General features: G+C 44.5%; 1 protein-coding gene across 1 annotated transcript in view; it reads right to left on the bottom strand.

Moving 5' to 3' along the window:
- The window catches only part of VWF (von Willebrand factor), a 176004-nt gene that overhangs the window by 30716 nt on the left and 127966 nt on the right, over positions 1 to 17322 (bottom strand). The window contains exons 35-42 of the mRNA XM_003820327.5: positions 16315 to 16535; positions 14730 to 14922; positions 14177 to 14518; positions 12158 to 12357; positions 5965 to 6067; positions 5447 to 5521; positions 3521 to 3625; positions 2164 to 2369 (exon numbers count right to left, since the gene is read on the bottom strand). Coding sequence (XP_003820375.3) covers positions 2164 to 2369; positions 3521 to 3625; positions 5447 to 5521; positions 5965 to 6067; positions 12158 to 12357; positions 14177 to 14518; positions 14730 to 14922; positions 16315 to 16535 — 1445 coding nt within the window. The remainder of the gene's footprint in view (positions 1 to 2163; positions 2370 to 3520; positions 3626 to 5446; positions 5522 to 5964; positions 6068 to 12157; positions 12358 to 14176; positions 14519 to 14729; positions 14923 to 16314; positions 16536 to 17322) is intronic.

Genomic DNA, 17322 nt, shown 5'->3' on the forward strand with positions numbered 1-17322 from the left:
TAATACAAAAATTAGCTGGGTGTGGTGGCGTGTGCCTGCAATCCCAGCTACTCAGGAGGCTGAGGCAGGAGAATCGCTTGAACCAGGGAGTACAAGGCTGCAATCAGCCAAGATCGTGCCACTGCACTCCAACCTGGTCACAGAGTGAGACTCAAAAAAAGAGAAAAACGAGGCCAGGCACGGTGGTTCATGCCAGTAATCCCAGCACCTTGGGAGGCAGAGGCGGGCGGATCACAAGGTCAGGAGATCGAGACCATCCTGGCTAACACAGTGAAACCGTGTCTCTACTAAAAATACAAAAAATTAGCCGGGCGTGGTGGCGGGCGCCTGTAGTCCCAGCTACTCAGGAGGCTGAGGCAGGAGAATGGCGTGAACCCGGGAGGTGGAGCTTGCAGTGAGCCGAGACTGCACCACTGCACTCCAGCCTGAGCGACAGAGCGAGACTCCGTCTCAGAAAAAAAAGAACAACGAATGAAAAGAAAGAAAGAAAGAAAAGAAAGAAAGAAAGAAGAAAAAGAAAGAAAGAAAGAAAGAAAGAAAGAAAGGGAGAGAAAGGAAGGAGGGAAGGAAGGAAGGAGGGAGGGAGGGAAGGAAGGAAGTGACGTAGGTAGGTAGGGAGGGAGGGAGGAGGACAGCTGGACATTATGTGCCTCTGGGTGTGATGCACATGGCACCCTTGATCAGGTATTCTTGCCTCCCTACTGCATTGACCTTGAATGTAATGAATCCCCTGGGTCTAACTTCTAGTCTACTGGAAATACAGGGGATAGAGGAACACATTATGCAATACCATAAGGTGGCTGCTAGTCAAATCCAGAATTCATGACATTCTACAGGACAAATGACCCAGCTTCCCCAACAAATCAAAGGCATAAAAATGGGGAGTGGCATTACTATAGATTAAAGACACACAAGAAACATTAATAGAAAAACAGCAAGGCAGGAGGGGTGGGCAGGAAGATGAGAAGGAGAACAGAGATATAAGAAAGCAGCAGCAGCAACTGTAGCCTCCTAGACTTGTTCCCGCTTCTCCAAAACTGCGTGCTTAGAATCCCTGAGCTGGAAGAGCGTCCAGAGGGGAAGAGAGGTCTTAAGCATTTCAGACAAATAAAGATCTGTTCCAGCCCTAACAGGCTCCAAGGAGAGATGACTGCAGCTTGTCTGTCATTCATGTCAGGACTTCCCTCAATGCAGCAGCTGTAACTATGCTCAGGTCTTCCTGCTGCAGTTCTGGCTCATTTCAGTTCTCACGCCACCACTTTCACGCCCTTCACTTCCCTACTCCATCAATTAAATCTTTAATGATAGCTAATCTTGGTAGCTCTTTCACCTATAAGACTGCTGTTTGTAATGAAAATCTGTACCATTCATTGACACTTTATTATATTCAGTTTATAGACTATTGTCATATATACTAACAAGGGCATACATAGGAACTTCATCTTAACATTTCTCCCGTAGCACCTAGCACAGTGCCAATTCTGTTAGAACATAGTAGTTGCTTAGTAAATATTGGATGGGCAGATGGATGGATGAATGGATGGGTGGATAGATGGATAAACTGACAGCAATAAATAAATGAGTAAACTATTAACTGCTCGTAGCCAGGTGTGGTGGTGTGCACTTGTAATCTCACCTACTCGTGAGGCAGAGGTGGGAGGATCACTTGAGCCCAGGAGTCCAAGACCAGCCTAGGCAACATAGCAAGATCTCATCTCAACAACTAAATAAACACATATATATATGTATGTATAACTATTAACTGATCTCTAAATAATCCGTGCAATCATGTTATTTCCTTAGCTAACCTAAAATAAGCTTATAAAGGTAAAGACCATGTCCTGCACATTATTTGTAACCTCAGCACCTAGCCGTGCTTAGTACATAGTAGGCTCACAAGAAATGCCTCCTGAGTTATCTAAATATCCACTCAGGCTGAGCTGGAATGCTGACTGCCCCCCCACCAAGCCTTGTAGCACTTGGTTTGGGCAAGAAGGGAATGCTGGGTAGGATGCAAATCTTCCATGAGGAGCACATGTTGCTTAGTAAATATTGGATGGGTAGGTGGATGGATGAATGGATGGGTGGATAGAAGGATAAACTGACAGCAATAAATAAATGAGTAAACTATTAACTGATAGTTAATAGCCAAGCAGTCCTTACCTTGTCGGGAAGGCAGGTGGTTGTGGTACAGCCACAGTCATTGGTGGCGGTTGAGGCCAAGTACCCAAGGGGACAGCTCACTGTGGAGTTGACACAGTTGCAGGCACACTCATACTCATCACAGCACTGGGTCTTCCGAAGGGTGGGCAAACGGTGTGGGGGGCAGGAGGGTGGGGACACTCTTTTGCACTCCTCCTTCCTGCAGGCTGAGGGTAGGACAAGGCCACACTGAGCACTGCGCCCAGCCAGGGCTGGTAAGTATTCAGCTATGCTATAGGGTGCCAGGGAGCTTTAGACTCAGAAGATTAAGTCAGAAATGTGTGAGGGCCAAACTCACGGGCTGGGAGTTATTCAATGTTACCAAAAGCAGTCCATCTGCAGAAAAATATGAACATTAATCAAAAAGGGAAATGTGAAGCTAGGAACTCTAATGGAGGAGAAGTGAAGGCTGCTCAATCCCTGCTCTATCACTTTCCCACATACATCTGGAAGGGGCGGGTTCCTTCAGTCTCAGAGGTGTCAGATGTAGAATCTCTAAGTCCAGTAGGTCTGGGTGCACCACGCCCTGCTAAGCACTGTTCTATGCCAGGAGCTTCTGTGATCCTATCCCCACCTCAGTACCTAGAACAATAGCCTACAGTTTAGGTCCGCCAGCAATCAGTGTGGAATGAAAGATTGCCAGCAATCTTGTCAAAGCCACAATGTCACTTTTAAAAGACCAAATCCTGTCCCTGTGTCCTTTGCCTGTTTCCAGCTCCCTTCAAACACAATGTGCTCTCCTCCCACCTTGAAGTCTCACATCTAGGAAGTCGGGTGAGTGTCCACATCAGCAGGACAAGAACGCCAACGGAGTTAGAGTGGGGATTCTCCGGAGGTAAATACAGAATTTGGTTTCTTGTCGTGTCTTATTTTAGTCCATCGCTATGTTTAAGTTATAGTATATAGTGATTACATATATACACCTTCAGAGGCGAAAAACTATAAATTTGTTTGGGAATAAGATCCAATGATGAGGGGAAGTCAAGGAAACATTCCCTCCCCTTGACGACATACAGGAGGATGGGCGTAAATAAAGATTAGATTCGGAGGCCTCCTCATCTCAGCCCCAGCTGCTTCTTCATAAACCCAAGACGGAGGTGCCTGTGCCCACACCTGGTATCCTTCAGCAGCGTGCAGCCGGAAGGATTCCGTGCAGGTGTGACCCTAACCCCTGTGTTCCAGATGTACTCCCAACCCAGATTCAGCTAGGTAGAAACAGGAAGTGACGTGATCTTGGAAGAGGTCCCTGAGGAGGTTGGCCCCCCTCACACCAGCAGAGAGAGGCCACACCACCCCTCCTCATCCACAGAGGCCTTACCGCAGGTGAAGTTGGGTCTGCACTCGCCAGGGTTGGTCAGTGTGGGCTGGAGGCCACGTTCACAGTGAGGCACTGGGGGCAGGTCACAGCTCACTGGGTCACACACTGAGGGCCAGAAAGAGAGACGTCCATGCAGAGTTCAGAAAGGTTACTCTTTTATTACCTGTGAGTGGGACGCTACATTCCTATTCATGCAGACTTCTACTGTTTTAGGTAAGTGATGATGATGGAGACAGATTACATGGGTTAGGATTGATAGATAGATTAGATAGATAGATAGATAGATAGATAGATAGATAGATAGATAGATAGAATGATAACTAGATACATGAGATAGATTTGATAGATACATACATACATACATACATACAGGATAGATAACTAGATACATTAGATAGATAGATAGATAGATAGATAGATAGATAGATAGATAGATAGATGGATGATAGAGGATAGATGATAAATAGATACACAGCTTAGAGAGAGATAGGATAGATGATAAAACATAGGATAGATAGACAGATAGATATAGAATAGATGATAGATACATATGTTACACAGAGATAGGATAGATGATAAATAGATACATAGGTTAGATAGAGATAGGATAGATTATAAATAGATACACAGGTTAGATAGATTAGACAGACAGATAGATACATACATAGATATGGGATAGATAACTAGATACAATAGAGATAGATAGATAGATAGGTGATAGAGGATAGATGATAAATAGATATATAGCTTAGATAGAGATAGGATAGATGATAGATACATAGGATAGATAGAGACAGGATAGATGATAAATAGATACATAAGTTAGATAGAGATAGGACAGATGATAAATACATAGGATGGATGGATAGATAGATAGATAGATAGATAGATAGATAGATAGATAGACAGATAGATAGACAGATAGATCAATCCAAGTCACATACTGATTATTCTTATCATCCACTAGGGCTTTCACATCTCAGCCAAGTCAACTTGGATCCTCTAGACCTGTTTCCTCTTCTGGAAGGTGGGAACTCTACCTTATAGGATCAGTCTGAGGAGTTCACAAAATAATAAGGGCAAAGTGCCCAGCACATTGTAGGAGACTAGTAATGTCTATAAAATGAGGGGCTTGAAGTAAATGATCCCTCTAGTTCTCTCTACTGCTAACATTCTAAGACCTCCTTTACATTAATTGTTCTCAAGCCACATCTCCCTCCCCTACAGGACTTCTATTTCTTTCTGATCAATTTCATGAGTACAAATAAGTTTCTCCGATTATATGATTTTCTTTTAGTTCCTTGGACTGTCCCCTGATCTATCTGCTCTCCCTTCAAGATCTGCATCACTGCAAATTGTACAAGCCTGTGCGTTAGGTCTTCATCTGTACAAGCAATAAACACACTGGACAGGACTGGGACAAAGGCACTAATGATTTCCTGCCATGCTAACCGTAATTCCATCAGCTCTGAATTCACGGACTTATACCATTATTCAGCCCACTATTCACAGAGCAGCCTGCAAGGCTAGCATGAAAACCTCTAGCAAACAACCTGCTGAACTCAAGGTGCCCAGTGTGTGGTCTTCTCTATATCTAGCAGCCTCAAAATCTTATTGAAAATGAAAATGGGTTGCTTTCGCATGACCTTTTCTTCAGTATATCTCCATAGTCCCCAGTAATCACCCCATTCTTGTATTAATCCTGTCAAACCTGTGTTTAGTAATTTACAGTAGATTCTTCTAGGAAGCAAATCCTATTCTCCAGAGGTAACCCTTTCCATTTTTTTGGAGTATCCAGTCGGTCCTTACCCACCTCTTTTCACACACCCTGTGCCTGAGAACAGAGACACCTTTCAGCACCTTCAACGTGGTGCCCCCTGGGGCTGGGGTTGGGCCCTGGAGACATCCCCCTGGTGGGACACATACCACACTCATACTCGGGGCAGCACTGGTCTGCATTCTGGCGGAGGCGGGCTACTTCACACAGGCCACACGTGGGAGCTGGAGGAGAGGAACGGCCACAAAAGTCAGAGAAATTAGTGGTGGGACAGCCTCGGAGGGATTTGAAATGTTCTTGCTCACTGAAAACTAGTACGAGTTCTGTATGGTCATCCCACAAGGATCCAGGTCACGGGACCTCTGACAGATGAGTGTCCCCATGTTCCTGTTGACACCCTCACATTTACCCTCCAGGGGACTCTTAAGTCTGAGCGTTGCTGGGGACCAGAGGCGAGGGTTAATCTGAGAATGTCGACCCCAGGTGCAGAATGGGGCTCCCAGGCCCAGCGATGGGAAATGCAGGCTGGGCAAGGAAGCCCACCCACTCTAGGACTCTAGGTGCCAGTGTTTGAGTCTGCTCTGCCAGAGGTGAAGATGGGTGGCTGGGGGGCCTTGCAGGGGCCCTTGTTCCTCCATGAAGGCACCAGGGAGGGGACGACTCTCACCTTTGGCCGTGGGGCAGGGCTGCGTTGTGCAGTTGACCTTCCGCCCGCTGAGGCACGTGCAGATCTGACAGGGCTGGTGGTCCGGGACCCAGGCTTCCAGGAACTGAGGGCAAAGCGAGGTTCAGAAAGGGCACAGGACATTCTAGGTACGAAGCCCAGAATTCACAGAGGTCAGCTCTCCCTGCCTCCGGCAAGGGCCAGTCCCTGAGCCAGCCCTCTGACAGAGCCTCACAGGCAAACAAAAGCAGGCTGAAAGGAGGTTGTGAGGTTCTAATGGCTTTCAGAAAGGTGGTTGCCACATTGCTTTGTAAACTAACATGCGGAAATTTTCACTACAGCCTTCTCTGTTGGCAGCGCTAAAACCAAGCAAAGAAAGAAAAATGAGAGTTCTTGGATCGCACTGCTAGTCATTTCTCAAGCCAAAGGAGAAATTGGGATGTTGCTTGGGGAAAAAAATCCATTTATTTCTGAAATTGACTTCAGACAATAGGGTAGGAAGAGCTGTGGGGAGGACAGCAAAACTCCTGAAAGCATCACATTCTTGATGCCCGCAGTGACTCTAGAGGCCTGAGTGCAGTTCTCTGATTTTTCAAACGGGAGACGGCCCAGGGCAGAGAGCAGCCTTCTCGAAGGTACACACAGCCCCACAGCACAAGGCTTTGAAGTCAGGAACTCCCGAACTCTAACAAAGGCTGCATTCCGCTGTGCCTCAGTTTCCTCACCTGTAAAATGAGCATACTCAAGCCTGCCTTGCAGGACTGTTGTAAGGAGTGAGAAACTGTGATTAGCACAGGGTACACAGCAAAGAGCTCCACTAATAAGAAGCAGAGCCAGGACTCAGTCTCCCTCTGGATTCAGCCATAAAGTTAAATTTAAACTTAAAATTAAATTCAAGTGAAATTGCCCCTGAAGAAACACATTCTTATCCAGTAGCTCAAAGGCCTCTAAGAAGTTCCCAGGTCAAGAAGGTCTTACTTATTACTTCCACAGTCAGCAATCAGTCAGCTAAGAAGGAAGATCAAATACCCCCAAGTAAGGCCCCCTTCCCCCAAAGTGCCCTGCCCTCCTTCAGGATTAACCCCTCTGGTCCTGCCCTTGACACCTTTCACTCACTCAATAAATGATAGCAGCTAACATTCAGATGCCACCTGCTGTGTGCCACTGTGTTGAGGGCTTTATTTAAATCACTCATGTAATCCTCACTGCAGTCCTACGGTGAGGGTATGTTTTACCACTGCCCTCACTTTTCCAATGAGAAAGCTAAGGCACCTGCTAGGTTTACACGGGCACAGCGACAGAGTGAGGATTTGAATCCAAATCCATGGTTTGTTTCTTTGTTATGTTTTGGTTTTTGTTTGTTTGTTTGTTTGTTTTGAGACAGAGTCGCACTCTCTCGCCTAGACTGCAGTGCAGTGGCATGATCTCTGCTCATTGCAACCTCTGCCTCCCGAGTTTAAGTGATTCTCCTGCCTCAGCCTCCCAAATAGTTGGGACTATAGGCATGCGCCACCATACCCAGCTAATTTTTTTATTTTAGTAGAGACAGAATTTCACCATGTTGGCCAGGCTGGGTCTCGAATTCCTGACCTCAAGTGATCCACCTGCCTCAGCCTCCCAAAGTGCTGGGATTACAGGTGTGAGCCACCATGCCCGGCCCAAATCCATGGTTTTAAACCACCATGCTCTGCTGCCTCCCACAGGTAACTAATAATAAATATGTTCAAGATATTTTTCTAAGAGTTTTACATTTATGTACTTTATTTTCCTAATAATAACACTACCAGATAAGTAGTAGTATCTATATTTACAAATAATGAAACTGAGACACCAAGAAGTTAAGAAATTTGACCAGTGGCACATCCAGGCTTCGAACTTAGCATTCTGGCCCCAGACACCACAGGCCTAGCCTCTTGCAGCACAACTGCTTCTCATCAACAGACACAGTGCCCATCATGGGCAGGTCTGAACACACCGTCCTAGCCCTCGAATGGCTGACAGTCAGGTTGAGGAAATAAGACTCATTCGTGAAAATCTGAATGAGAAAAATAAATTGTGATACACATACACCGTGGAATACTACCTAGCAATGAGAAGGAGAAAACTATCAAAACAGACAGCATCATGGATGAATCCCAAAAGCGTTATGCTGGGTGAAGGAAGCCAGGCAGAAAAGAAGTGCGTAGGCATGATTCCATTTATGTGAAATTCCAGAAAACGTAAATGAATCTATAGTGACAGAAAGCAGACCAGTAGTTGTCTAGGGTTGAGGGATATATTTAAAAGGGCATAAGCTAACCTTTGGGGGATGGAAATTCATTATCTTGGTTATGTCAATGGTTTCATAGGTGTGTACATATGTCAAAACCTATCAAATTGTACACTTTAAATATGTGCTGTTTGTGGCATGTAAATTATATCTCAATAAAGCTGTTTGTAAAAATAAAAAATAAAAGAGCAGTAAGAGTGCAAAAGGAGAGTCCACTAAGATTGGGCACTCCAGAGAGTCTCACAAGGGCGCACCTATGAAGCACAGGAAGACTTGGGCAAAGGGGAAAGGAGGAGGAATTCCAGGTGGGAAACAGCTAACAAAGGCACAGACGAAGGAACACTCCCGCAGTGCCCGGCATCGCAGGTGAGGCAGGTGGCTGAAGACAATGGAGGAGGCCCTGCCTCGCAGAGAAGAGCTAAATAAAGACAACCCTGGTGACAGCATGCAGGATGGAAAAGGGAAGGACTAGGAATAAAAACCAGAAAAGACACAGCGGCTGCCACTCCAGCTGGGAAGGTGGAGGGAGGGGCCCAGGGCGCTGGCCTCGGAGGGCTGGGGCAGGGGGTCGAATTGGCAGACATGAGGGGATGAGGAAGGAGAGAGTCATGTTCTGTATATGTTTCAGTGTTCTTTTTTCTCTCCTTTGAAACGTAGACCTCAGATATTTAAACTCAAGAATAAATCACACAATTTTCCAACTATCCTGAGAATGGGTAACAAACAACAGATGACCAAAAGCAGGTGTCCAACCTCCTCCGCCGGGGATTTTCATTTCCCAGGAAGCTTAAGCCCTGCCCAAGGCAGGGGAAAGAATAAAAATAAAAAATTTAAAAAACAAGCTAAGGCCAAGCTTCTAAAAGCAACCGTAGTGGCTCTCCAGGCCTGGCCAGGCTATGCAGCAACGCGGCCGGCAGATGGCACTGCTGCACAAGCCCAGGCCAACTGCAGGCAGGCAGTCGCAATCGCCAGGTTCCAGGGCCCAGGCGTGACTATCACCAGGCCAGAACCGGTATGAGAGCCAGCAGGAGTTAAAGTCTGAATGAAGGTGACAAAAGATCGGCCTGCAGAGAATAAGGTGGGAAAACTGACATTTTCAAGGCCCAAGGTCAAAGAAGGACACAAGCAATTCGTCATGCACCACCCACCACCAGCCAATGTGATGGGGGATGCAAATGAAATGCAAACACTGAGCCCAGCTAGGGACAGCAGAGACTAAGGGAGAGGGAAGGAGGCTTCGGGCCAGAGCTTCTGGGCCATGGACAAGATTCCTGCTAAACTTGTGCCTGTCAGTACAGCACCCACCACCACCAGCAGCTCCACTGAGCCAGGGAGCTGTGCAGGCTCTTGGTCCCTTCTGATCCTACTGCAAAGGCTCACCTCTTTAGACTCTGTTTTGTAAAATAAACAAGAGCTATGAAAACTAGTGAATATTTTGCTCTTCTGAAATTACTACAATAGTTTTATACCCTAGTTTATTTCCCTGAATAAAAGGTTTTCTGGGCTTTATTTTTCAGTTTAAAAAAAAAAAGTTTCTTTAATGGAAATGTTCTTCATATTAGGTTTTTATTCTTTCTCTGCTTTGAAAGTCAAAGTTGAAAATGCACGTGGCTGGATATGATGTTTGTTTTCATTCATTTAAACTGTATTTTCTGAAATCACTAAAAGTGGCTGTGTTGTTTTCAAAGTTTTCAATTAACTAATTTTATTTTACCTGATTTTAAAATATATTTATAAGACGGTTTCTACATCCAAAATATTTGGATGGAAACTTTATACAACTTGAATGCATATTCTAATGTGTTGGACTGAAGATGAGGCGGGCAGTGAAAGGGGAAAATAGCGCCAGAGAGGAGAAGCAAAGGATAGGGGTTTGGAGACACTAAGATAAAGTTCACAGTCTTCCTGCTCTCAGGACCTTGCAGACATTTGACACTCATGAGCCAGAAATGCTGCAAACTTGAGCTCACTTCTCATCACAGAACGCCAAGGAAAAGATCATTTCTGTCTCCTTCTGAGAGCAAGCATTTTGCCACTACTAGTAAAACCAGTCTGAAATTACCACAGGTTGCTAGCCCCATATGTAAATTGGTCCACATCATTCAAGCCCTGCAGGAGCTCAGGAGCTATACAAATCAAGGAGAGGAATATAAGGTTTTGTCAACTCATTTAGGGAATATCACAGAACAGGCAATTACTTAACTTGGCAAGTTGAAATATGGCAGTAGAGTAGGACTTTAGCTCATCTATTCCACGGTGAGGACAAATTGGATCCACTAGGACAAAGCCCAACAACTAAACTAGAGCAGATGAGATCACTATAAGTGACTATAAGTAATGGCCCTAATGGATACCCATGCTCCAATGAACATGAGTTAGCCCAGAGTTCAGCTCACAGTTCCAGTGAGGTCAATGGCAGGGCTAGGACACTATAGGATGACTGATGCTATGAATATAAATCCCAGCTTTATCACCTCATGCCACTGAGCCTCAGTCTCATCCATTCAATAGGATGTGCGATTATGACCCTACAGAGCTTTGGGGAGAATCATATAAAATGGTCCCTATCCTGGCTTATAACATCAGGGACAGAATAGTGTAGTTACTGAAATGTTGTTTTCATTATTCTGCAGGCTGGTTAGCTACATTTACCATGAGTTCTGCTATTCGTGGTTGAACACAGTGGTAAGTCACTCTACTTGGTCCACTTAGCAAGAATGGTCCTCCTTGGCGATGTAGACATTAGGTCTTGAGTGCAGCCCATGATCACAAAACACATTCTCCTTTCCTAGAAGCCAAATATGCTTCTATCTCTACCACGGTCTGTAGTATCACTGTCAAGGATGAAGGACAGGGCCACTGCACAGATTCACATGTGCACGTTCACATGTGCACAGACACACACTGCCCCAGATCCTACAAATATACACGGGGTCAACTTTGAAGAGAGATGACAGCCATTTTAGGCCAAGACGGAGGAGTCTGGTAAATACACTTTCAAAATACACTCAATAACTCCCAAAGAGCTAAAAAAAAAAAAAAAAATTGATGACTCAGTGACTCCCAAGCAAATCAGCCCAAAAAAGATGCAACAAAAGGGCCATGTCATATAGTGGAAAGAGCCAGATCTTTGGAGTCACATAGAGCTTCAAATTCTGAGATCAACTCCATTACTTATAAATTGTTTCCATGGGTAACTTACCAAGCTCTTTAGGTCTTAGTTTCTTCATAGGATTTTTGTATTTACGAGTGACACAGGATACAATGCTGTATTCTGTGGAATCCCAGTCCCAAGGGATTCTCACACACACACAAGCACGCACACACATGCTCCATGATCAAATAAGTTTGAGAAACAAAAACTCTCTTAAATATCTGCAAGGTACAGTAGTATATTAAAAAGACTAAAGAGTTCTGCAATAAAGAAACCTGTTTAACTATGGTTAGCTGGTGTTCTTCAAACTCACTTGACCACAAGTAACTGTTAATACCCTGCAAAATACACCTTTGAAAAACACTGAGATAATGAATATATTGTGTTTAGCACAATCAAGGTACATAATCTCTCTTAACAATGGCAGACATTATGACACAAAATATTCTTTTCCCTTTCCCTCCTGGATTTCTGTATCATTCTGCTTAAATGACTATAATAATAAAGACAATAGTAGTAACAATCATAATAATAATGTGGTAACAACACTTTGATGTTTAATCCCATAGATAATACATGACAGATGCAGGATTTGAACCAAGAGCTATTTGAATGCAAGGCCATTACACAATACTGCCTCCCTATCCCTAATGATCCCCGTAAGAGTCAACCCTGCTGCCACAGTTGGAAGAGGCCAATCACTGGTGAACATGTCTCCCTTTTGACCCAAGAGGGAAGCAGCCCCATGGGAAGTGAAAGGCCCAGGCTCCTACCTGGTGCTGGACTCCATCCTCACCAATGCACTGAGTGCAGGCCTCTTCAGGGACACAGCTGCCTTCCAACATGACTTTATCTGGAGGGCAGAAACAGCCTTCGGAGGGATGGTCCCCACAGGAGCTCACGTTGCCATCACAGTGCCGGGGACAGCCATGCTCACAGTGGTTGTAGACCAGAGATGGTGGGCATGACATAGCTGTAGACAGAGAAGGAGGTCACTTGCCAAGGCCCACACCAGCCAGAGTGAAATGGGCACAGCTGATTCAACATGGTTAATCAACAGACAAACTTGCCAGGGCAGAGACGGCTATTTTCCACCAATCTTCATCCTCCCCATCTTCCATAGAAACAGAACTTTAGGCTGGGCATATGACCACCAGAATGAGGACTATATTTCCCAACCTTTCTTGCAGCTAAGTGTCGTCACATGACTAGTTCTGCCCAATGAACTGTAAAAGAAAGTATAGTATCCCATGGCAGCCTCCAGGAGTCCATTTTAAAAGACAGCTATGCATGCTCCTTGTCCCTCTTCCCTCCTTCCCTCAGCTTCCTGCTTGGAGCATGAATGTGATGGCTAGAACTCCATCTTAGACCATGAAGAAAAAGACCACACCCAACTGAGGGCAGAGCAAGGAACTAGAATCCAGTTTGAGGCCCAGAATCAGCTGGAGCCACCGCCTCCGATCAATTGTATGACAGAAAATTTTAATTCTCTGCTACTTGCAGCCAAATCTAGTCCTAACAAATGTTGTGAACCTGTGTGTCCTTAGTAGGTTTTGTTGTCCTTTTTTGAATACATATGTCTTTTATGCTTTAAAAGCATCTTTAAATTAGGAATCCACAGCTTAGAACTGCCTTGGGAGAGAAGCTACAAGGTGATTCATTTCCCTCGTTCTGATTCGCTCAACAACTTCCTCACATCCTCAAGGCACCAAGGCAGGCAGGTGATGGAGGAAGTTTCCAAGGATTTGGAGCACCAAAGATTTCCCTCTGTGTGCACAGTACATAACCAGGAGGTACACAAAGAAATCAGTATGCAGAGAAAGTGCTTCCAGTAACTTAGAAACTAACATTTGCCCCTTGATTTGCAGGCTGATTGGGAGAAGGCAGTATCATCCACATGGCCTCAGAAAATCAGAGTCCAAAGGAACCTACAGGTTATCTAGGCCAACTATCTCATTCTAGGATGCAGAAACTGAGGTCCAGAAAGACTAAGAGAACAGTCCATCTACCAGCTGAGTTGGGACTAGGATGCCCAAGTCCTCCAGACCCAGCTCAGAGCTGCTGACAGTTCCATGATGATAAACTCTGAGGCTCTAACAGGCATGTACATATTGATTTCCCTCAAAAAAATAGTCGAGGATTATATTTGATGACTGAGGGTTTCAAGTTCAGTATTCTTTTCACTCCAGCACCCCTGAGGGACAGGAGCCATATCTGATTCATTTCAGTTTCCCCTATACTTTAAATAAATGCCAAGTCCAGATAGGGAAGCTGACCTTGCAGAGGGGCTGTCTGCACTAGCAATCCTGCAGTGTTTATAACTGAGAAGACTCTTGGCAACCAATGATTCTACTTGCACTTCAAAATCCTGCTCAGGCATGGACTACACTGTAAGCGTGTGCTAAAGCTTGGTGGAATTTCAAATTCAATGTGACTAGTTACACAGCGCTTTACAGATGCCTACATGTGTCTAACACATTAAAATTGCATTTGTCTGAACTATAGAAATACTAATGGAAAGGACCATGCATTAATTTACATAAAAATTATACATGCAGAGTGTGTGTGTATATATATACATATATATGTGTATATATATATATACACATATATATGTGTGTGTATATATATATATATCTTCCATCTTATTTGATCCTAACTGGAATCCCAGGTCATACGAAATACAGGGATTTTCATCCTTATTAGCCAGGTAAAGAATCTGGGGCACAGAGAGCCTGAGCAAGCCCAGTTAGCTGGTCTCCAGGATTTTCAGAGGTAACTTGGAGACTCACCACAGAAATCAGGTGTCCTCCAGTCAACGCAGACCCCGTTGGTCCTACAGAGGTGGGCATAAGAGGCGATCACCTCACACACTTGCTCCTGGTGGCAACTGTCCTGCTGGCAGATGGCATAGAATGTGGCTGGAGCCAGGACCTTGTGGCATTCAGCAAACAGTGGTAAGAGGAGGACCTGGCAGTGGGAGCTGTTGGGGACAAGACACTGCTCCTCCAGGATGGGCTGGCACGTCTGCCCTGGCCGCTGCACAGTCCATTCCTGAACAAGTGTTTTCCAGTCTGTGGTGACTGTGCCATCCCTCAGCATGAAGTCATTGGCTCTGTTCTCATCACAGATCCCTAGAGAAACAAACAAACAAAAAAAAGATAAACTGAGTGGCCCTGGGTACAAAAACATTGATGCCAGAGACAGGCCATTCTTCATCCTCACCAGAATCTGACCCTTGCTACTAGACCCTGAAATATAAGCATCCAAGAGCCTCAGAGTAGAGCAAGTAAGGTTTATAAATGTATAGCAGGGGGAGAAGAGGAGTTGAGAAAATGTTCTTACCACACAGACCATACGTCTTTGAAGCAAAAGTCTTGGGGCTGAGCTGCAGTTGGAACTCATTGTTTTGTGGAGTGAATGTGAAGATGTGACCAAGGTGATTGAATCTGACCTCATGCATGATGGCACCATAAACGTTGACTTCCATGTTCCCACCCACGTAAGGAACAGAGACCAGTCTCCCATTCACCGTCACCTGCACAAAGAAGAAAGAGCTCATCCGTAGTCCTAGCAATGAGGAATCCTAGGTTTTTAGGGAAGTTACTGAGAGTTCCTGCACATTCATCACACTCAACTGCAACATCAGCCACAAACCTTGATATTTGTCGGCAGCTCTTCTAAGATAAAGAAGACCTTGACTAGAAAACAGAGCTTGACTTTACAGAGCTTGACCAGAAAACAGGCTGTTGTAATACTGTACGGGTGGCCATGCACCAAGAACCTAAAAGCCTGGAGATTAAAAGGAACCTTGAGTCTATGTGACTCAACAGGGAAGGGCAATGCCTTTAAGACAGGCTGGGAAAGTCGCCTTATTGCCAACTCATCAGAGCAGTGTCTCCAAGAGCATCTAGCAGCTGTGTCCAACCCTTTGAATACAAGGACATTTTTGCTTCTCTGTGGTGGTGGATATCAGAAAATTATGCCCAGACCTTTTTTTTAGCTCATCAGCTATCGTTAGTGTTAATGCATTTTATGTGTGGCCCAAGACAATTCCTCTTCCAGTGTGGCCCAGGGAAGCCAAAAGGTTGGACACTGGTGTTTTAATGGGACCACTTTAAGTCTTCTTTGTGTGTATGTGTGCCACTAGACGCTCTTTCTTGGGCAGCCCCACCATATATCATATCAAACACATTAAAATGTACTCACATTCCACAATGAATATAATTTTGCTGTAAAATTTTTGGAAGGATTTTTTATCATTTTGATTTTTTTAATTTTTGGCTATGAGTTACTCACTTGATATATGACTTAAGATTTTTCTGCAATTATTGTTCAAATTCAGGAATTCTTGCGAAGTGAGAAAATCTAGCTTACAAGTTGTTTTCACACAATGAAATATTTACGATTTCTACATGAACAAGTAAAGAAGTTGGCATAGTGTAACCTTTTGTAAGCATTTAATCAATCATTTATATATATATCAGTTTTGCAGTTTTCTTTTCAAATTTTGGAGCCTGACATTTTATGTAGGCCTTAAATATTTTCAAAAGACCTAATTTAGGCCGCAAATGTTTCCCTTTGGAAAGCTTACAGGGTTTAGGCATTGGACTCATAATACCTTCCGAGTAAACAATCCTGATGCCAATCCCAATTCTCCACCAGTGCCAGAAACTGGCACTAAATTCACAATTTTATGCTATCTAAAAGTGATTCCATCTTGCAAATCTGAGCCCGGAACAACATGAAATCACGCCAAGACAAGGGGATGGCAATAAACCCCTCTAAGAAAGTGGTACTCCTCTCCTCCACTTAAGCAGAAGGCAGAGCTCCTAACAAGAGCATCAACTAAAAGCAACTGCCACCAGGTCCAGGTGGTTTTCCTGACATTCTATTGCCTTGCCACGGATCCACAGAAAGTACTTCTCACCTCCATGTCACTGTGCAGCTCGACGGAGAGGGCACTGTGCTTCACCTCGATGGATTTCATGCAGCCCTGCCTTGCTCCAGGGCTGCAGGCACCATTATGGAGAATCACCTCCAGGTCCTGCTCCTTGTTTTGAAATAGGACATAAGAACAGCTGCCAGTCAGCTTGAAATTCTGCCCATCAAAGGTCACGATGTGCCGAGTGGAGCTGCCTGTGCACACGCCTGGACAGAGAGAAGCAGAGGATGGATGCGACGTTATCCAAGCCCCCATGCCTACTACATGCAGACAGGCAGGTGTGACCAAGTTGCACACAGATAAATACAGTAGAGAACGGAACAGGCCCTTTGAGGTCATATAGAACAATTTCCTCCTTTTTTTACAGATTAGGAAACTGGGGCTCTGAGAGGTAGAGAGGTTTAGGTAAGTAACACTTGGCCGTTAAATATTTTCCTGTTACATAAAATGTGGCAAATTATAGAACCACACTTCTAAGAAATGTAAATGTACAGTGTGAATAATCCATTCTACAGGGATGCCTTGGCCCAGAAAACAAAGTTAAGTTCCAGAGGTGTTATGACTCGTGGAAATTAAGAAAAGCTAAGCAAGCTATGAGCTCATGATCTCATGGTAAAGAAAATTCACCTAAAGACACGCGTCCTTTCAGCTGCCAAGTGACTAAGGTAATGGTACAAGTGACCATGTTGACTTAATCCCTTAAGAGATCGCATAGGAGAAATATTTCCAGAGCCAAAAAAAAAAAAAAAATGGTTGAGTCTCAATGCTCCCTCATTTGACCCTGAGTCATTCACTTAATTGGCAAATTCTCAAGATTCCTATTAAAACATTATTGGTGAATACTGATCATTTTGCACCTACATAAGATGATTTGGTAAAAATCCTCACATTGAAGGCACCACCACCATAAATGACTTGAAAGCTAATCTTGGACCCAAGTAAAGTTGGAGACAAGCTTTCCAGACAAACCATGACCACATCTACAATGGCAGG

Source organism: Pan paniscus, chromosome 10, assembly GCF_029289425.2.
Source record: "Pan paniscus chromosome 10, NHGRI_mPanPan1-v2.0_pri, whole genome shotgun sequence".
NCBI lineage: Eukaryota > Metazoa > Chordata > Mammalia > Primates > Hominidae > Pan > Pan paniscus.